Source organism: Tachypleus tridentatus, chromosome 4, assembly GCF_004210375.1.
Source record: "Tachypleus tridentatus isolate NWPU-2018 chromosome 4, ASM421037v1, whole genome shotgun sequence".
NCBI classification, from domain to species: domain Eukaryota; kingdom Metazoa; phylum Arthropoda; class Merostomata; order Xiphosura; family Limulidae; genus Tachypleus; species Tachypleus tridentatus.
This window is the reverse complement of record NC_134828.1, coordinates 23901269-23924335: the sequence shown is the minus strand read 5'-3', so window position 1 is coordinate 23924335 and position 23067 is coordinate 23901269. Positions and strand designations below refer to the sequence as shown.

Sequence of the window (23067 nt, the reverse complement as noted above, 5' to 3'; positions counted from 1 at the left end):
TCGAAATTATATTCCAGCTAATCTAATTTTGAAATATCTAGCTCCAGGCAAAATTTTAGCCAATCTCATTGTTCAAGATCGATTTCCATGTTTCATTTTCCAAGTATATATCAAGACGTTAATCTTTGGTCGATCTAATTTTTTCAAAAATTTGTCTCCACGTTAAGCTTTGGCAAATGTCATTTTTAGAAGACAGAATTCCATATTATATTAAGTTCTGGTAATTTAATTTTTGGTTGATCTAAGCGTGCAATAAATATTTGTCTCACCTAATTTACGTGTCATATTTTTTTTAGAAATTCACATTCACTGCACAATAAAAACTCATGAACGCACCACTAATTCATCTTAAGTAAGTTTCAAAACTTCATGTTTCACGAAGATAGACTTTTCCTCCCAACTGTGCTTTAATTTTCACGTTTGCTTTTCTATTTATGACAAAAATAAACGCGTTAATAAATTTATATCAATGTAATTAACACTCCTACGAAAAGTGAGGCCTAATAGGCCCCAGAGCAACTTGAAAGGTTGCCATTTCATTTAAATACAAATTTATTAGCCTAATATTAATAACCTTTCAAGTTGCTCTTGGGCCTATTTCATCAAATGAAATGGCAATTTCATTTAAATACAAAATTATTAGCCTAATATTAATAACCTTTCAAGTTGCTCTGGGGTCTATTAGGCCCCACTTTTCGTAGGAGTGTTAAAGAATCGTCTGGCAAACTGGGTTAATACTTTGACAGTTTTATGACTGCAAAATGACCCACCCTCTTTTGTTATTAAAAAAAAAAAAAACTTTCTTTTCCTCCCTCTAGTGAACGTAGTAGAAGCCCTGCAGGAGTTCTGGCAGATGAAACTAACCAGAGGAGCTGACCTGAAGAACGGAGCCCTCGTCATCTATGAATCTGTCCCTTCATCCAGTCCTCCGTATGTGTGCTACGTCACGCTACCTGGTGGTAGCTGCTTTGGTAGTTTTCAGGTATGGCGTTTGGTCACATACTGACCTTCCAAAAGAAGTCTTTCTTCGTTATTTATGGCAATATAATAACTTAATGTGTGCAAACAAAAAGTTAAAGTATCAAACATAACGCAAATATTGTTATTCAAAGTGGAGAAAACTTGAGAATTACAGTGTTACCTTTTAAGCCTTAAACACACTGAATACGCTGAGTGATGCGTAAAAATTTTCAGGATACAATGAGTAATGTGAAGGGAGTTTCAGTTTTTTTCCTAACCTGAAACTTAGTTTGTCTTTCTTAAAGAAAGGACTAATTTTTATTGGTAAAAATTACTTTGCTAAAAGTGTTTCATGTATAATTTTCGTAACTATGTAATTTGACAAACAAATAAAAGAAAAGTAGATAATCTCAAAGCCTAAACTAAGCGAAAGTCGCGTGACAAATGACGTAAGCAGGCACTCCCCCTTGTAGTTTCGGGAGGGGGCGACCCAAAAAAGGGTCTGAAGGGTCTCATAGACATAATAATTTCCGATAAGGACTATAAACGAAGGGGGCGTCATTTTCACTTACGCCACTGCACGTGACGTGACGATTATACTCTTGTGACGGAGAATATTAGCATATCTGTTTCCTTCCCCTCTTTCTTCACCCCCATCCAGTTATTTTACCTCTAATAATGTGGACAATAGCAAAACATAAAAGTCCTGAGAACTTGGTATTAATAACGCAACCTTTGACCCCCTCCAGTCCGCTATGATGTGTGAGAAAGCGGAGGAAACATCAAAAAGAACCCTCGCCTTTGTTAGACCCCTCGAGCTAAAACTTATAACCGTTTAGCTTGGTCACTGTACCGTTTCTCCTTCGGACTGTTGCTATGCTGAGGACTTCTTAATGCTACGGTTAGCCGTTCTGGTATAATGAAAATACGTGAAGTTAATATACGCACACTTAGATTCTACCACCCACCTTGCCCAAGTGTGGGAAAATGATCTCTGATTTCACCTTGGTAACGGAAAACGGATCTCCTCACACTTACCTTCTGGCGCCTGGTCCAAGTAAGCGGTTTTACGAGTTAACCCTCGTTGGATGATTATGTTCTTTTAAAACATGATTATTTTTAATGATAGCAATATATTAACTGCTTTGTTTTCTTAAATATTTCAGGTTTTTATTTAACGTTTAGTGTTTCAATTTTATCATTTAAATAATTTTTTTTCTCCTCTGATTTGCCAGTTTATAGACGAAACCGAGAAATAAAACACTAATTTTATTGTTAACATTTTCCTTGAGGGTCTAGGTTTAAAATCGCATTTGAAAGTTAATTTGTGTACATTGTTCACACTGTAACCATTTATGTTGGCACTGCGACTCCCTGCATTTCTATCAGTGTAATTTTGAACTACTTAACCGATGTAAAAATGGGAAATGAATACCTTTTTTATGACTTAGGCCTAAATCATCGAGGTCAACGCACCTGGCGCTGAATAGGCAACCATGTTTGGTGTCCAGACATACGTGGATTTAACTTGAATATGCGATTAAAATTTCACCCAAGTCACTGAAAAAGGTTTTTTATTCTACCTGATACGATTACTTTTGTTTGTCAGTCGATCTATGTAATGTGATCTATTCTGAACTTTCCAAAGCAAAAAACAGAATGAGAAAATTTTGCTAAGCTAAGCACATGTTTATCGATAAACAATTTTTAATAGAACCAATGGGCTACATGCTCTCTGACCACCACGGGTATCAAAACCAAGATTTTTTGTGTTGTACGTACGCAGACTTGCCGCTGTGCCATTGGAGGATTACTTTGAAGTGTGTTATGAAACGTGTTTTCATATAGCAAAAACACATGTGCTGTGTCCCCCGAAGGGGATCGAACCGCTGATTCTGACGTTGTAAATCCAAAGACTTGCAACTATTCTACCGAGGAACACTGAAGTGAGTTGATAACAACTCAAACAATAAACTGGCCGTAAATGCCATTCTTTATATGAGAATATACATAACACCTAAGCCTTTTTCTTATATTATTACGGCCGTTGTAGGACTATCCAACAGTAAGAACAAAGTATAGTTAAGTGTTTAGAGTGGTATTCTCATACATCTTGCTCATCATTAAAAAAAAGAAATCGTTTAATACCTCATTATGGTAAATAAGCTTAGCTTGTAGCGCCCCTACAAACTTCATTTTGTACTAGCAAATGACAGACACCCACAATGTGTGGTTCAAAAAATAGTAGTTTAAAGTTTTAAACGATTATTTCGAGAATCCTCAGAGGCAAGCAATCTGTCATGACTTGGCATTCCTTGACCACGCCCTCTAGCGAGCTGCTATAAATGTACGTGAAATCAGATCCGGGAAACATACTTATTATATATATATATAGAGAGAGAGAAAGAAGCTTTATATATTTTCAGAAATAAATCAGCCGAGACAAGGCCGCGCCTGTAATGAAACCTCAGTCCGCGGTTCCGTCACGCGCACATTGTCTACTAGCAGATAGGTGGCGCAGAACGTTGAACAATGAGAAACTTATACGAAAAATAAACGGTGTATTAGTTAAAAGTGTCTACCTCGTCGTCACTATTATAAACAAAAAAACTTATTGATATTCAAACGGCTAAGAAGGATTTTGAAAAACGGTAAAAAGAAGTTTAACACTCGAATAGAGTTATACATAGTGTAATTTTTAGATTATTTGCTATTTCATAGGGCTGAATACGTTGTACGAAATCGAGTTACAACCGTTCTTGATGCCGAGATACCCACTTGAAATAAATCGTATCTCAGAACGTTTCGAAGTTCCTAGGTTATCTTCGGGAAGATCGAAACGTTGTTCTCTGCTTATCAATAAAAGTGTTAATACCCATACCAGCCGTTCTGAGATAAGAGTTATAGCCGTTATAGTCAATGTCGCTCTCTCTGACGACAACGCAGCTTGAGAGTAACCCTGAAGCCTTGTTTCTGTTACAGAATAATCCGTCTCAAAGCTGTCTTGTCTGATGTAAACAACTCTTCCTTGTTAGCTTCCTGTAATATATTTGTTGTGCGAGAACAAGTGTTTCATAGCGCTCGTTTCAATTGAATCTGCCCATAAATTCATAGGTAGCATGTCTAATATCTCTTCATATTGAATTGCATGAATATTGACTTCATTCTCCAGCTGCCGTATTGAACGGGAGGTATGAATGGATTTCTTATCTTGATGGATCCATTTTTCTGTTGGCCTCGTTTCTAGTCAAAGAAGCTTTTTTAATTATGTAGCATTCTGTTGCACTGGGTATGTGGACAGCATCTATGACTAAAATTTGTGTTCGTGAACATGACTTGTAGAAAGTGTTTTTTCTCGCTAGTCCTGAATCCCAAAGTTGATCCATAGTTTTTCGTTTTCCAATACTATTAAGTACAAGGAACATAATCATCTTGGAAATTCTAAACCTTTGATCTTAACAGATTTTTATAACCTGAATAAATAATTTGTGACGGAAATGGCTGTTACATACTTTTCTCTAAAGCAGCCAATGTATTCCCTTAATATATTCCGTTACATAAAGCTTTATATCGGTTATGTTTGCCAGGTGACCATCAAATACGTATAATCAAAATCATTTTTGGAAAATATAACATTCTCAACCCTGTATACAAGACTCAACTCAAAGTGTATGAGTATGTATGTATCTGTTAACTTTGTAATTAAAAATATGGAAGTCATCACCAGGTGTGAGCAAAGCTAGACATATGAGAAAATCATACGCAATTTTTATCGTAACAAGAGAATAATAAATGAAGAACAAAATATTCAACCAGAAGTAAAGGAAGCATAAGAACAACGTGACTCAAGATTATAAAGAAATATTTGTTTTATTTTTGTTGAGAAAACAGCTATTTATAAATATAGGATAGCAGTTGTCCCTGCACTTGACCAGTACATCGCCAGAAGGCGCTAAAATCGACTTTAGGCAACTGAGAGAGGATGAAAGGGGTAGAAACGATATTAGAAGAGACAGTGACGTCATAGATCCATTAAGTAGAACCAAAGTGCGCGTTGCAATAGCCACGTTCATAGGCTCCATGACGTCATAAACAGTAATGTATATGAAGGGGAGCATCGTTGTCTGAACATTGTAATCATTGGTTATAGTTAGTATAGTCCGATAATGTGTGAAACACTAATTCATTAATTTTTGTTTAATCATACTTTTTACATTTTCTGACCTTTTATATGCAAATCACTTATGCTCCTGAAAAGGACGCTTATTTAACATGCAAACTTTTTTACAATATTAGGGTTTCATTAGTTTCTCTTTATCTATATAATTGTGTTCTTGACAAAATGTTGTTTCTTACAACAAAAAATAAGAAAATATATAACTGATTTTCACTTATTGCTCTGATTCAGAAACTTTTATTTCAATAAGACAAGTATTATGACATACATATTATCTATTCTTTGAATGAGGCAGTTAATATAACCACAAACTTACTTTGCATACTTTTTTATTTTGAAAAGGACGATTATTTAACTCTATATATAATTTAACATACTGTTTTACTTTATACAAATAATGCATGTTATAATGTTTTATGAAATATTTCATCTCGCTACAACTAAAAATAATAAATGAATGACTTACAGTTTATCCATCCATTTTCTTGAAGATCAAAATTTCATAAAACTTATGAAACTGTTTGTTAGGAAATATCACACAGAAGTGGTGTAGATATTAATGTCAAGACAGTTGTTTGTTTAAAATTTGTTAAGTGGTCAAATATACAGTGTGGGACTATGAAATATTTCAACTTACCAGTCAAGGACACATTCTGACCTTTGTTCATTAATATCATTGAAAAATATTGCATGCTTGTTTCTACATCTTTCACAGCTGTATATACGTTTAAACTTAGTAGTTTTCCAAGTACACAAATGAACATAACTGATTTTCAACTATAATGTTTATATTATTTCACTTTATAGAATGATAATAAATTACAAAACAGTATTCTGTGATTATCTTATATAAAGCTCACGTCTCATAATAGTCCAACATACTATCATGTAAGTAAAATTAATAAGTATCATACAAACTTAACAGAAACCTTAGATACTATAATAATAATAGTTTATAATTTACTGGATTAGCTTTCATACAAATTATGCTTTTTTCCAACTCAGCGTGAAAGAGTTTATATATTGTTTAAACTATAACGTACAATTTTTGTACTTAACAACATTTGATCAAACGTTCAGTTTAATTATCTAATGTTACAACCTCAGCAGACTCAAAAAATATAGCTAACGGATATGAAACAATGTTTTCGTTATTACTAAAGCAACTAAAATCAGTGTTGTTATGTATCGTATGATATCTCCTGAAAAGGACGCTTATTTTCACGTGTAGCTTTATAAATAGTTGAGTTTAAAGAATCTACGTAACAATTACTGTTGTTATATCTTTATTTAGTAGAACTTGTTTCTTACTATCTCAAACATATCTAGTTTTGTAATATTTGTATGCAACAAGCAGCCTAAAGCTCAGCCAAATTTGAGCCACATTTCAAATATAAATATCCTTTCCCTTTCACCATTAATAATAAGAATGAAAGAATGATGCAGCTCTACTACATGGAAGAATGAACCAGTCTTTAAGTATAAGTATATCATTGCATATATTTCTTTACTTATAAATCTAATTTCTCTGTTTTTTTTTGACATAATAATCTATGTTCTCATCCATATTCATTATATTAATAAATAATGTTGCTGTGCTTCACTAATTATGTATTATGTTATATTTTAGTCTGTTGGAAATAAATGAAATGCTGCTAACATTAATTAAATATTAAAATAATCAAATCCAGCCGTTAAAAATAATCACTGAAATAGAAAAAAAAGACAGATTTCTCTCCTATTATACGACATGAAGACCTGAATGACTTTGGAAAAGAAAAACTTTATCCAAAAAAGAAAGGTGTCACTTTTTCTTCAGCAGAATTTGAAGAATTTAAACAGTAGATCTCAAATGTTAATGTAGCTGTACAGAGCAAAACTAAATACGATTTTTTTGGAAGGACCAAATCGTGCTGCAAATTTTAATAATATCCTACGTATTTTGTTTGTCTGTCGATTTCATTATCATGGTATTAATGTCATATCTGATAAGGTTTTCTTTGCTTCATCCAATTCTGAATGGCAGAATTTACGTGTACATATTTCTTATTTTGATATTTATTTTAATACCATAGTTTATAATGAAAATTAATTAAATAAACGGGTTAAATCAAAGATTATCAATATGTAGGTTAAGCAAGAGTATCCTATTTTACAAGTACTGATGAAGGAACAATGTGAACTCGACAAACTTGGTCAAATTCATTATTCTTGTAAGGTGTTAAAACCTGATGAAAGTGTGCAGTTATACCTGAGATTTGCATTAACAAGAGTGAATACATTCATTGTTCAACCCGTGTTTAATCAAAGAATAACGTAGTTAAATTTATCAGGTCCTATCAATGAGGCCTGGCATGGCCAAGTGTGTTAAGGCGTTCGACTCGTAATCCGAGGGTCGCGGACTCGAATCCCGCTCGCACCAAAATGCTTGCTCTTTCAGCCGTAGGGGCGTTATAATGTGACGATCAATCCCACTATTTGTTGGTAAAAGAGTAGCCCAAGAGTTGGCGGTGGGTGGTGATGACTAGCTGCCTTCCGTCTAGTCTTACACTGCAAAATTGCACTGCTTACTCTCTGTCATTACAGAGTGAACATTGCAACCAAAACAAACTGATGTCCGCTCTACATTATCTCTGACGATGAAGAACGAATTTTGTACGTCACTGAACTTAGAAGTCAGTAAGACAAAATTATCCATTCGTGCACTTTACATTACAATAGAGGGAGCTAAATGTACGTTAATGAAATTCTCGGTATCTGATGTTACATTAGAAAATTATCTTTCTGCTTCTAAGTTACCATTTTCTGTTTTCGAACTGCAATTCATATAAAGCATCACTGATTTTAATTATTATCATAATACTCTTTCGTATCCAATATTTATATTTTTGAGTCTATGGAAGCTATAATTGAACTTCTGACCAAATGTTTTAAAGTACAAAAATTGTAACATTATCATTTATAAAATGAATATGATGCATAATATGAAATGAACATAATTTGTATGAAAGCTGACCCGATAAATTATAAACTACAATACATAGAGTACCAGGGTTTCTGTTACGTTTGCATGATAACTATTAACTTCACTTACTTGTATATTATTGGACAATAATTCAGGACAGAAAGTGTAATAAGTATGCTTATATATAGAAACTATATGATACTAATGAAATGGAATAAATATATTAAATATAACCATCGATTATATGTTGAGACGTGTATGATGATGTCATAATGATTGTGATTCCACTTCTTGGAACTATGACGTCATGTCCTTGTCGTGGTGGCCATTAACGTAAACCTAGTAATGCGCCCTCTGGTGACTCTTCGTAAACGTCTTGTCCACCTGTCATGGCGGCCTAGCAGCTAAATAGTTTGAACCTAAACTTCAACGGCCTCACCTGTTTAGAAGAAACAAAAAAAGGAGAATATATGGATTATATCTCCCACAATGTACTCCATCTTTATGAATTACTATCAAGATTATTTCATAGTAATAAAGATATACATTTCAAATTCGGAATTGCCTTCCTTAACATGTACACATATTGACGTTTTAATTAGTGTTAATATTCCAGTGGCATGTCTATGGACTTACAACGCTAAAAACCGGGTTTCAATATCCGTGGTGGACAGGGCACAGCTAGCCCATTGTGTAGCTTTGTGCTTAATTCAAAAAAACAACAACAGCAATATTCCACTAGTGAGTAATTATATTGGTAACATCCTGTTGTTCTACATATCGACAATACTTCTGTATCAAATACTGAAGTACTTTATTATTAGGATAATTAATAATTATTGTAGTATTAATATTTATGATAAAATAAATAATTTTACACTTCAAACTTTTTGGACTTTAATATTATTATTTATGATAAAGGAAATGATTTCACATTTCACATTTTTTGGACTTTCCTCTCCAAATAGTAATGAAGCAAAAATACCACACAATATTATACCTTTACAGGTTATGTACTGTAAAATCTATAGTAATATACAGTTCTTAATATCTAGTATTAATACACGAGTACATAAAATGATTTTTGAAAGGTTTGACGAGAAAACTTTAATTAAATATTTTGTAATAAATATAAAAGGTATTCACATAAATTTTAAAATTTTGATTTAAACAAAATTATAATAAAACAGTAAAAAAATATTTCTAAAATTTATTGTTTATAAAATAACTGGAATTACTTATCCGGATATTTCATATCTTATGTAGGTGGATTAATGTAGTTACATCACATTCTTTATGTAAGACCTGCTACTGTATGGATATCTTTAGTAACATTTAGTAACCAGATAGTAGTATGGAAGGGTGGAGGGTGAGAGTTTATATTATAATTTAGTTTAGACTTAGCATAGTGATACCTTAACATCTTGGTATTTATGTAAAAATATCAGACTGGAGGCTAGAATGCTAAATACCATAACAGTTTCGCTATATCCCCTATTAAAATTATTTTTAATAATTGTATTCACTTTTTTTTATGCCTCCCGTGTCAGAGTATACGTCTATGGACATGTACTGCTAAAAACAAGGTTTTGATGCCCGTGGTGGGCAGAGCACAGATAGCCCTTTGTGTAGCTTCGTGCTTAATAACAAACAACAACGACAATATTTATTTATTTTTTGTGAATAACCACCCTCTCGCATCTGGCTGAAGACAGCGCAAGATGGTAAACGTGTTGATTAGGACATCCACATTGTTTCATTCTTTTACTAAGCATGTGAGGCTGCCGAAACTGACATAAAACTAAATAGACGGTGTATCCCGAACACAATTTAGGTCTTACATCCGCCAGCACCTCCAAACCAAGTAACATTACAAGATGACCCATCTTATGGTTTATGCCCCGCTGTTGAATATCTGTTTTGTAGCTACAGTTTTTCTTTCTTGCTTCAAAAAATGGATTTAATTACATTTTATCTAAGGTTTGGACATGCTATCCTCCATTTTGATGTATTTTGTTTTATAAACAAGATATTGTTTGTTTGTTTTTTGAATTTCGCACAAAGCTACTCGAGGGCTATCTGTGCTAGCCGTCCCTAATTTTGCAGTGTAAGACTAGAGGGAAGGCAGCTAGTCATCACCACCCACCGCCAACTCGTGAGCTACTCTTTTACCAACGAATAGTGCGATTGACTGTCACATTCTAACGCGCCCACGCCTGAAAGGGCGAGCATGTTTGGCGCGACGGGGATGCGAACCCGCGACCCTCGGATTACGAGTCGCACGCCTTAACGTACTTGGCCATGCCGGGCCAAAAACAAGATATTGTAGCTTACTTAAATAACTAAATATTATATATATATAAACTGTGATGTTTTTTTTTTACATTTCTTAAAAGTGGTACATTGAACAATATAATAGGTCTTAACACCTCCAGTTTCTCATTACTCATTTAGAAACTACAACAGTAAAAATATGTCCAAACCGTCACGTACAGTCCTTAGAGAAAAGTTATATCAGTATCTGATATAATTTATAACATAGTTACTAAATGTTTAAAACAGGTTATGATTAAGTGCCATTTAAAACTGGTATTAAAAACACAATAAGAAAAAAATAAAAATAAAACGGGCTTGAAGCCCTGCAGTGCTAAACTGAATCTATTTTGTTGCACAAATCTCACGTGGTTGAGAAACTCAAGACTGAACTTGTTTCTTTGTCGGAGTAAGACTGTACAAATGGTTCTAACTTAGATGGTTACCTGACCGTCCCTTTGGAATCCAATTTACTATCTTCCAACGCATATCAATATGTGTTGTGTCAATAGCTGATACTACCAAATATTTCAGATATGGCAGACTCTTAACTAGTCTAGAGTAAAGTTTATTTAATAATAAATTGTCGTAATATTTCACTATCAACCAAACTTACTGTAGAACTCACATTGGGCTGCATCTTTTTGTCCCATTTTTCATTTAATTTACTTAATTGGGATCTACAGAGAGAGAGATTGTTTGGTGATCCATTTAGTTTCTTCATTCATCATTTGTTTCCACGTGACCGCAGGGGCCGTCTGATTCTCTCTTTTCTTCTTTTTTAGCTGATTAATTGCATCTTAATCAAAATTACTTAATTGAAAGCGAACGTCCTTCTCGTTTGTCCTTTTTTTTTACACATCATAATAATTTGTTCATAGTCCCCTACTATAGAAACTTCAGATGGTTGAATGGTACTTCTTGAAATAATAAATGTCGTCATTCACTTTACTTACTCATATATCTGGACTTTTTATAATTTATAATTGTCAATTTAAAAATTGGATACCACCGATTTCTTTCGATTTGGTGATTTCTTTAAATTACGTTACGATAGAAAATTTCTAAAGGTTGCGTAACGTTTTCATGGCCAAGTTGACAAAAAGTTCTTGTTATTTTCGATAATTTTCTGATAAAAAGTAATTATGTATATTACCATATTTCCAATAAAGAGGGAGTTATTTCGCAATCTTAAACAAACATGACCTTATTATTATTATTTAGTATTTGCTGTATTTTTTTTTAAATTCGTGCAAAGCTACACGAGGGCTATCTGCGCTAGCCGTCCCTAATTTAGCAGTGGAAGATTAAAGGGAAGGCAACCAGTCATCACCACCCACCGCCAACTATTGATCTACTCCTTTACCAACGAATAGTGCGATTGACTGTCACATTATAACGCGCCCACGCCTGAAAGGGCAAGCAAGTTTGGTATGACGGGGATTCGAACCCGCGACCCTCAGATTACGAGTCTAGTGCCTTAACCACCTGGCCATGCCGGTCCTTTTGCTGTGTTAACTGCAGTTCTGGACGCACAAACTATTTTATTTTCTCTGCTCTCTGAATCACAACGTTTTTAGCTGACAATTTTTTTTCTTTGTTTATTAATTTCTGCTGTGTTTGCACCACACTATTTTTATCCATAGAAACTCTTTTCTTTAGGGTTTTTTTTTTTCTGTGTTAACAGCACAGGTTCTTCAAACACAAAATGTTTTTTCCTTTATTTTTTGATGTGTGAATAGTTCTGTTGGGAGCAAAACAAGATGTCTCACTGTATTTTTACAGTTATTTTTTACAATGTTATCTGCACTGAATTGATTCATAAAATCGCATTTCTTTTATTTGTCGTGGGGCCTGGAATGGCCAAGCGCGTAAGGCGTGCGACTCGTAATCCGAGGGTCGCGGATTCGCGCCCGCGTCGCGCCAAATATGCTCGCCCTCCCAGCCGTGGGGGCGTTATAATGTTACGGTCAATCCCACTATTCGTTGGTAAAAGAGTAGCCCAAGAGTTGGCGGTTGGTGGTGATGACTCGCTGCCTTCCCTCTAGTCTTACACCACTAAATTAGGGACGGCTAGCACAGATAGCCCTCGAGTAGCTTTGTGCGAAATTCCAAAACAAACAAACAAACCTTATTTGTCGTGTATTACAGAATTGTCCAACAAAGGCAGAGGCAAGACGCAGTACCGCCAAAATCGCGCTCATGAATTCCGTGTTTAACGAACACCCCAGCAGAAAAATATCTGATGACTTCATTGAAAAAGCAGTTGCTGATGCAAGAGCGTCCTTCAAGGTGAGTGTCGGACACTTAAAGTGTTTTGGTGGTGTAATTTCAATATACAAAAAAACAAAATCAGATTAGAATACATAAGAATGTGATAAAGTTGAATGACTAAACTCTTCTAAGAGCTGCAGTAGTAGTAGCCTTCTGAGAAACGACTGCTAATTTAACAGATATTAAATAACTTTGGTTTGTGTTTTATTCAGTCTTTCCACTGTCACGCACCTGTGTCTATCGCACTGCAGTAACATTTTACCTAATGGTTGACAAAATGTTTTGTTTAGTAAAGAACTGTCTTTTTTTTTAAGATGAAGTTGTTTTTTTACTTTAATGGGCTTAGAACCGCATTTTTTACATTCGCATCAAATGTAGAATCGCTTCATATCAAGCATTATAATTCGTTATGGTTTACGCGTCTATTAATTTATTTTGTATAATTTAAATATTACGTCTTCTGTCGACAGGCACTTGACTTATAAGTATGGAATATGGTTCGAATAATTTTGAATAGTTATGTGTCACGTTACCTGTACAATTAGATACTTCGTAACTTATTTTTGGATAATTTGAGTATATATCACCCTATCGATATGCACTTGTCTTAGAATTGTAGAAAATGATCTGAATAATTTGGAACCGTTTCGTTTGAATTGTTTTGTGTAGGATTACTAGTAAAGTCCGAGAGTTTATATATATATATATATATACCTAGGGAAAATTGTTTTCACTATTGTTATCATTCTGGTTTATATGCTAATCGAATGTTACTTGGTTTCCTTGTATATTAATTACACTGTCAAAGTTTAATGGCCGGACTCTTTATAGTCTGTCTGTGACATATTGGCGATAAATTTCAACAATAAGCAAACAGTACATAGTACACTCATTTTAAACTAATATATTCAAAAAACTAGTCAAATGTGTGTACAAAAAAGTTTTTACACTATAAATCTAGAGATTTAAATAATTATCTTTTTCGTCAACAGACCACACAGGCTGGTTAAATTACTTTAGAACCCAACTGACAAGACGAATTCTTCTTCTCTATCTCTGTTATAATAATACAAACTGTGGAACTTTTACTTTAGAAATACCTCGCTACGTCTAAATTGACAATCACGCCACCTAACTTCATTTTTTTCGCTTTTACTTTTACTAACTTAACTTGTTTCTATATCTGCACGTATTTATAGTATGTTACGATAACTCTATAAATATCTGGCCCTCTGGTGCCAATAAAATTAAACATAACGAGAAAAAGTAAGAGTTTTACAGTAAGATGACACCAACAACGTTAAAAAATCTTGTAAAACAGTTAAGCTATATATATATATATATATATATATACCACGCGACTCGTACAGAGTTACGTAACGAAACTTGTCACTACTATCGCATTTAAAATTATTCACTTTTAACGCTCACACGACATAAATTGAATAATACTCTGGTATTGAAATTAAAACAAATAATCGCGTATATCTAACGTAAACTCTCAAATTTAAGGACCTAAAAACTGGTAGATTTTCATTTTCTTTGAAGCAATGTCTTGTTGGAACAATGACGCATTACTGAAATGTATCTATTAGTGATATGAATTTGTTTCTCAAAAAATAATTTATTACTGCATTTAATTGTATCCAATCACTACCAGTAAAGTCAAATCTGTTCTCCTCCATAGGGTAATACTGATGGACCCAACAGCGGTATTGATGCTTTCCGTTTTATGCTTGATGCCAACAAAGGACGCACCATGTTGGAGTTCCAGGAGCTGATGACTGTCTTCCAGTTACTCCACTGGAACGGAAGCCTCAAAGCTATGCGTGAGCGACAGTGTTCACGCCAGGAAGTAGTTGCCCACTACTCCCATCGTACGCTTGACGACGACATGCGTTCGCAGATGGCGTTGGATTGGATAGCGCGTGAGCAAGAGACATCTGGCATCATATCCAGAGAGCTGGGAAATGCGGAACAAGAGCTTGAAGCTGCCAGATTGGCTGGGCGGGAACTGAGGTTTCCCAAAGAAAAGAGAGACATTCTCATGTTGGCTTGTAGTCAGGTGAATTCTATGAACGGCCTGTGTTAAGCTTCCCAACCTCTCTCGGGCTTATTACTGTGTATAGTGTAAATAATGAAACGTAAGTCTGCTTCTGTGATGTCTGTGCGAATCACGAACGAGGGTTCTTCACAGTAGCCAATCAGCATCTGATCTTTAAACCACGTTGTTGTAATTTATTGCCCAGTGCACTAGAAAAACTTCACACCTTTGTTTTATTTTCCTTTGAGCTTCTTGGTGGGCGCATGCGCAACAGTAGCTTACGATAGTTGTTTTTTTTTTTTTGTTGTCTACTCTACAATAATCAACTCAGCTGGCAGCGTTTTGTGTGTGTGGGTGAATTAGTGAATTTGATGATGCCACACTGTCAAACAAATCACTTTAATATCGGGCGATTTCTTTTGCTGTTTAACAATAGAGCCCAGAGAAAACGAAACGTAATTAGTGATGTAAAATTTTGTTCGACAAGAGGACTGGAAGAACACAATTTCATGAACCTATTTCACACAAAGTTTAGTTGAATTCAAATTATTTTTTCTCAAAAGACTGAGTATAGTATAGGGAATGGGTGAAAACAACAACAACTGATTTAATTATATATATCAATACCTTAACCCAAGCTTTGAGTCCTTCATAAATTCCAAAATACCTTTTTGTTTTGTTCTCTACCTAATGTAGTACAGGAATACAGTGTACTTTTTGTAGCAAAAAATAAAATCAAATTTGCCTATAACACCACTTATTGATGTTCAATTTTGTGATACATTTAACTCATAAGTTACTAACTTGTAGGTCCGGCATGGCCAAGTGGTTATAGCGCTCGACTCGTATTCGAATCCCCGTCACACCAAACATGTTTGCCCTTTCAGCTGTGGAGGCGTTATAATGTGACGGTCAATCCCACTATTCGTTGGAAAAAGAGTAGCCCAAGACTTGACGATGGGTGGTGATGACTAGCTGCCTACCCTCTAGTCTTACACTGCTAAATTAGGGACGGCTAACGCAGATAGTCTTCGTGTAACTTTGCGCGAAATTAAAACAAACAAGCATACACGGTAAAAGTGTTTGGATCGTGTTCATTCATTGTATTAAAATGATTCAATGTTCAGAGCTCGCCCCAAAGTGGTACAGCAGTATGTCTGGGTGCTGACACCCGATAGAAATCGGGTTTTGATACCTGTGGTGGGCAGAACACAAATAGTCCCTTATGTAACATTGTGTTTAATTCCAAGCAAACAAACAAAAATGTATTGAGCTCAAATTGTCATTAACTTTGACTGATATAAGCTGTAATGTTTTTTGTTTTTTTTTACATTTCTTAAAAGTGGTACATTGAACAATATAATAGGTCTTAACACCTCCGGTTTCACAGTACTCATTTACAAACTACAACAGTAAAGATATATTCAAACCGTCACGTACAGTCCTAGTGAAAGCTGTGTTTGGTTTGAATTTCGCGCAAAGCTACACGAGGGCTATCTGCGCTAGCCATCCCTAATTTAGCAGGGCAATACTAGAGGGAGGGCAGTCATTACCACCCACTGCCAACTCTTGGGCTAATCTTTTACCAACGATTAATGGGATTCACCGCCCCATTATAACGCCCTAAGGCTGAAGGGGCGAGCATGTTTGGTGCGACGGGGATTCGAACTCGCGAGCCTCGGATTACGAGGCGAATACTTTAACCACTTGGCCATGCAGGGCCTTTCATGTTGTGAAGAGAGTACTTTTATTTAAAACAGTTATTTTTCTAATTATCTGAAACTTGAATACTCAAATTTGCGATCCATTCAATAGATGGCGCACGAGATTGAGTTTCATGCATAAATACTAAAATACACGTTACGTTCATTATGGCAAGATTCGGTTAGTCCTAACAGTGGGTAAAATACTAGTGTATTTTACATTAAACTAAGAATTTTTTTTGTAAAGCTTATAACACATAGAAATAACACCATTCAAATACACGAAACAAAAGTTTAAAAGACGAAAATTAAACGTAACGACAATATTGTTTACATCAAGTCTCTCAGTGGCTCAGAAGTATGTCTGAGGGCTGATAATAAAATTCATTGTGTAGTTTTGTAGCAAATAAAAATTAACATGAGGGGCGAAAAGGAATACAATATCATCAGAGCAAATATTTTAGGTGAAAAGTAATGATCTGAGGAAATTATGCAATTATTGTGAGAAATGTAAAGCGAATCAATATTCATTGGAAATCTATCAACTCGCATACACAACTAAAGAACCTTCTAGATATTTATCAACTGGCTTTTCAAAAACCGTTTAAATATTCGAGCTAGTTGTATATATAACTCTTGCCAAAATGTTTTTGGTTTTAACTTTAGTGCAATTTTCTTCTATTAGTAGCAAAATCAGATAGTGGTTTCCTGGTTTATTTGAGGGCGTGAAGTTATTGTATTTATGGTTACTGAGAGTCAACGCTGAACCTGGCTTAAAATATAGACCGAATTCTGATGCATAACAGAAACTGTTTGAAAGTTTATAACTCCAAGGTGTGGGATGACTCATGAGACCGGCTTCCTAGTGAAACAAGATATTACGATAAAGAAAGCTATGGGTCAAAACATTGGAGCAGTACTTTTTAAAAATATTTTTCTACACCTAATAATTTGAAGTAAAGTGTATATAGTTTATATATATGGGCAAAAGTGTAACGAATTATAACATTAATGATTCTGAGGCAACATGGATTTGGTTTGTTTTGAATTTCACGAAAAGGGCTATCTACACTAGTTGTCCCTAACTTCGAAGTGATAGACTAGAGAGAAGGCAGCTAGTAACCACCATGCACCGTCAACTCTTATTAAAGAAGCTGGGGAGTTACCGTCACATTATAACGTTTCCCACGGCTGAAAGGGCGAGCATGTTTAGTGACAGCAATTCGAACCCGTGATTCGCAGCCCCATAGCCTCAAGACCAGGCAACTTGAGAAATGGTGAATGTGGACGAACAGAAAGTCAGTCATAAAGTGGGTAGTTCTGATAGAACAGAAAAGGGAGTGAGGTTTTAGGAAACCACTGAATGAAATAAGGGAAGATAGAAATGTATTGATAAAACAGGCTTAAGATGATTACAACTCGTTGAATCAACTGTTGATGCGAATAAACTAGAAAATAATGATAAATTAGAAGAGACTGGGAAAACATTCAGTCAGATTACAGAGATGCCAACCATTACGATTTTGGTGTATACATTACGACTATACGCTCATACAGACAAATATTACGACTTGTTGCAACTCCCAAATTATTATATATTATATAGGCCTATACAGTAAAGTTATAAATTGTTCCCCCATGGCTTGAAAGGGGTGAAAATAAAATTTCTACTGAGATACAAATAAATTTTGATAATAAATAAAAGACATGGTCCAAATAGCTACTTGCGATAATCATGTTTGTGCTTGAAATAATACAAAATATTTGTATCTCCGACGTCTACCAGTAGTTCGAGTGCGGTGCTTCTCCATACTGGGTACGTGGGGGAATCCATAGTTACATCATCAGTGCTTGTCAGCCAATCAGCGCTCGCGTAGATGGGTATTTCTCGTTTTCTAAGCGGCATAGAAACACCAATGCGATCTTTCACAAGAAAGAAAAAAAGAGGTTTTGTTCACCAGATTGTCTTGTTTCTGACAAATCTAAAAGGACTAAAACTGTGAATCAAAAATTTAGGAAAGAGTATAGTGCAAAATATCTGGTCATTGCATCAAAAGTCAGTGACAGTCATGGGTTTTGTACAGTTTGTCACATAGATTTTTCTGTGGTTCATGGCGGGATAAACGATTGTTCCAGACATACAAAATCGGCATCTCACCAACAAAAGGCTGAGGCAAAGACAAAAACGATGCAGATAACGACATTTATGAGTAAGAATTCAGAATATGAAACCATAAATGCAGAAGTGATGTTCATGTAATTCGTTATTGCTCACAATTTACCCTAGCTGTAGCCGATCATACAGGACATCTATTCAGAAAAATGTACCCAGACTCTGATATAGCAAAAAAAACTGTGCTAGAACCAAACCTACAGCCATTGTACAAATGTTGGGTTGTGAAAATAACCTAGTCCTTTTAAAAGCTTTAATAACCTTGCTGTGCAAAACATTTACTAAAATATATTTACATCCGTTCAATTGTGAGCGTATGTACATTTTCAGAACAGATAAAACTATTAGTATAATAAAAGGTATATTACTGCTTTAAAAAACAATAACGTCGTGCTATGTGAAAAACACCGAAAAATTTTAGAAGCATTTATTATAAAAAAACCTTTTCAATTAAAAAGATTTGAAAATAAAATGAATAAAATTGAAAAATAATCCCAAAGTACTCAGTTGTGTTTAACCGTAAAGATTATAAAATGGTAGCTTTTGTTTACGTATGTAAGTCAAGGAGAGAAAACAACAAAATAGTATTAACAAGCATACCTGGGGAAAATGTGGTAAAATATTGGGTATATTTTGTCAACAATTTATATATAATCTAAATTTTCGGCACAACTCTTTCTCTGCACTTTTTCATAAATAAACTAATTTCTCTGTTCTTTTACAAATACAAAGTATTGGTATATTAACGAAAAAGAGAGTGGAAGATAAATATTACAAATATAAAATACGGACACGTTCGTATCTAGCAGCATCAGGATTGGTAATATATACAATGACAAATAGTGTAGTAAGTTACGAATGACATTTTGAGGCAGAAAAGGCTTAACGAGTGACTAGAGCGGTGGGAAGGATATGTCAAAGAGTTTATAACGTATATATAATATTACTTTACTTTCTGCTTATAAATGATGGGTTAAAAGTTTAAAATGTGATTTTAAAGGACTGTTTGTTTTTTTACCTCTTCTTCCTGGAAAGTCTCTCAAAATACTGTTTGTCATAGCCCAAACTATTGTTAACTTGTTTCATGAAGTTACCTTTCTGTTGCTCTGTGTACTTAAGTAACTTTTTGATAATGAATTTCAGCAATCTTTGTGAGTTAAGAAATACTAAGAAGAAAGATCTTGAAGAATTATCCATGGACACCAATATTCATGACATTGGTATGGTTCCCATAATGTTACCCAAAGCCTTACCACATGAAGAGTCACTAACATGGATGACATTGGTATGGTTTCCATAATGTTACCCAAAGTCTTACCACATGAAGAGTCACTAACATGGATGGCATTGGTATGGTTTCCATAATATTACCCAAAGTCTTACCACATGAAGAGTCACTAACATGGATGGCATTGGTATGGTTTCCATAATGTTACCCAAAGCCTTACCACATGAAGAGTCACTAACATGGATGACATTGGTATGGTTCCCATAATGTTACCCAAAGCCTTACCACATGAAGAGTCACTAACATGGATGACATTAGTATGGTTTCCATAATGTTACCCAAAGTCTTACCACATGAAGAGTCACTAACATGGATGACATTGGTATGGTTTCAATAGTGTTACCCAAAGCCTTACCACATGAAGAGTCACTAACATGGATGACATTGGTATGGTTTCCATAATGTTACCCAAAGACTTACCACATGAAGAGTCACTAACATGGATGACATTGGTATGGTTTCCATAATGTTACCCAAAGCCTTACCACATGAAGAGTCACTAACATGGATGACATTGGTATGGTTTCCATAATGTTACCCAAAGCCTTACCACATGAAGAGTCACTAACATGGATGACATTGGTATGGTTCCCATAATGTTACCCAAAGCCTTACCACATGAAGAGTCACTAATATGGATGACATTTGTATGGTTTCCATAATGTTACCCAAAGCCTTACCACATGAAGAGTCACTAACATGGATGACATTGGTATGGTTTCCATAATGTTACCCAAAGCCTTACCACATGAAGAGTCACTAACATGGATGACATTGGTATGATTTCCATAATGTTACCCAAATACTTACCACATGAAGAGTCACTAACATGGATGACATTGGTATGATTTCCATAATGTTACCCAAATACTTACCACATGAAGAGTCACTAACATGGATGACATTGGTATGGTTTCCATAATGTTACCAAAACCTTACCACATGAAGAGTCACTAACATGGATGACATTGGTATGATTTTCATAATGTTACCAAAGCCTTACCACATGAAGAGTCACTAACATGGATGACATTGGTATGGTTCCCATAATGTTACCCAAAGCCTTACTACATTATTAGTGACATATCTATACGGTCACTAGGACCTCTAGATGCATGTGGTCTCCAAGACGAGGGGGAATTTTATAAGATTTGATTGATGTCACCTTGCAAGGTCCGTAGTATGAGATGAACGGCATTAGTGATATTTTCCATCAGGTCACTGTAGGCTTTTATACATTTAAGGTTGCCAGATGAGGGGAAGCTGGTATGGTTTCACAAGGCCTCTGGTCTTTGAAAGTTGGTATGGTTTCACAAAGCCTCTGGTTTTTGGAAGCTGGTATGGTTTCGCAAGGCCTCTGGTCTTTGGAAGTTGGTATGGTTTCATAAGATCTTTGCAAAGTTCTATTTCTTGTAAGCGTTATTTATGCTTTCTTCCAACAATTATGAGCCAAACTGTTCATCAGCTGACATTGTTAAGTAAAAACAGTGAAAATGTCTTAAACGCAAGATACGCAATTTTTTACCCTTATGTCCCATTAAAGATTGCGTACAAAATAGCATTAATTGTTAGGAATAGTTCTTTAATTATATCATTATTGTTTCTAACCTAGGGAACTGGTTCCCTGTTTGCATTTGTAGTGTGTATAAATAACGTTACGTTGTTGTTAACCAGGCGGAAACCTAAAACAAGTGAAACACAGGACAGACTTGAATACCAGACCCATCTCAAGTATGAACGGCAAGAAAAGCGATCTTTACAATGTAAACACTTATTTACACTGGTGACTTAAATAACCTTTTATTATATGAATACCTGTCGCTTATAAAATTAGTTTTTTTCGTCGTCTCTATACAAATGGATCAGAAAAATATAATAAATCTATGCCCGTCAGATATACACATATATAAAATATATATAGAGAGAGACTTTAAAAAAACAACTACTTCTTGATTTCAATAAATATGCTTGTTTGTTTTGAATTTCGCACAAAGCTACTCGAGAGCTATCTGCACTTAATAAATATGCATCTTATTGTTATCAGTAGAGAATTAATTGTGGTTATTTTGTCCTCTTCATGTGCATTAATTTCTCGCTATATTGTTCTTTGACTTTGCCCTAGCAACATTACAGTCATTATTTCTTCGTATTACGATCTCTGAGAGATCCTTGTATATATGTTGATTTTATGCCCCCTCCAGTTAATTTTAATGAATTTTATATTGTTCCGGAGAAATTCCTTTGGTATCAATAAGGTTTCTAGCACTCAGATAACGACACTATCTTTTGTTTTATATTGCGTTCGTTGCTGTTATTTTGAATATAAAGATTCGATGCTAGAAACTTTGCCTTGTTGTTGGGCTGGTAGTGGCTCGGTGTTTAGTACGCAGGAGTGTAAACTTAATGATCCATGGTTCGTATCCCTTTACTGACGAGCTAACAATCAGTAGTCGTTCACGATGACAAGAAACCCTTTTGAAGTAAAAATGTATTCTAAAGATGTCTGGTATGGATATACAAATTTAATTATAATAAAGTAGAACAACGTTATGACCTTCTTAGGTCACCTTCAGGTTAACAAAGAGAGTTTGAAACTGACCGTTGCTGAGTACACGTCTTAGGGACGAGAGTATGAAATAATGACCACAAAATATATATATATATTTGTAGTCCATGAAATATAACACAATTATGTAATTGAAGTATCTTTGATAAAAACAAAATATTGTAAGATTTTACACTTCAATGACATTCCAGATGGCAGTGTCAATAAAATAGCTAACAAACAGACATTTTATTTTCTATCTGGCTTAGCTTTCAGAATCTAAGCAAATAGAAACTTCATAAACAATAAATAAAAAAATGCTTGTTCGTTGTTGAGGCCACAAGCACAAATATGTACAGACAATTAATTATAAAAATTACTCTTACTTAGAAGTATGATCACGATATCATTTTAAATTAGAAAAAGTAGACTTTTAATCTACGGTTGCCGAAGATTTGGTTTGAATTTCTCGCTAAGCTACACGAGGGCTATCTGCTCTAGCCGTTCCTAATTTAGCAGTGTAAGACTAGAGGAAAGGCGGCTAGTCATCACCACCCACTGCCAACTCTTGGGCTACTTTTTTACTAACAAATAGTGGAATTTACCGTCACATTATAACGCCCCC

At 34.8% G+C, this 23067-nt stretch overlaps 1 protein-coding gene and 1 long non-coding RNA gene across 5 annotated transcripts in view; one reads left to right on the top strand and one right to left on the bottom strand.

Moving 5' to 3' along the window:
* Positions 1-15486, top strand: part of LOC143248684 (protein limb expression 1 homolog) — a 75793-nt gene extending 60307 nt beyond the window's left edge. For all 3 annotated transcript variants that reach the window (XM_076497295.1, XM_076497294.1, XM_076497296.1), the window contains 3 exons: positions 819-982; positions 12567-12707; positions 14377-15486. In XM_076497295.1, coding sequence (XP_076353410.1) covers positions 819-982; positions 12567-12707; positions 14377-14781 — 710 coding nt within the window. In that variant the 3' untranslated portion in view covers positions 14782-15486. The remainder of the gene's footprint in view (positions 1-818; positions 983-12566; positions 12708-14376) is intronic.
* LOC143248687 (uncharacterized) overlaps positions 5229-23067 on the bottom strand; it is a 69654-nt gene continuing 51815 nt past the window's right edge. For both annotated transcript variants that reach the window (XR_013027147.1, XR_013027148.1), the window contains exon 3: positions 5229-8541. This is a non-coding gene — a long non-coding RNA (uncharacterized LOC143248687). The remainder of the gene's footprint in view (positions 8542-23067) is intronic.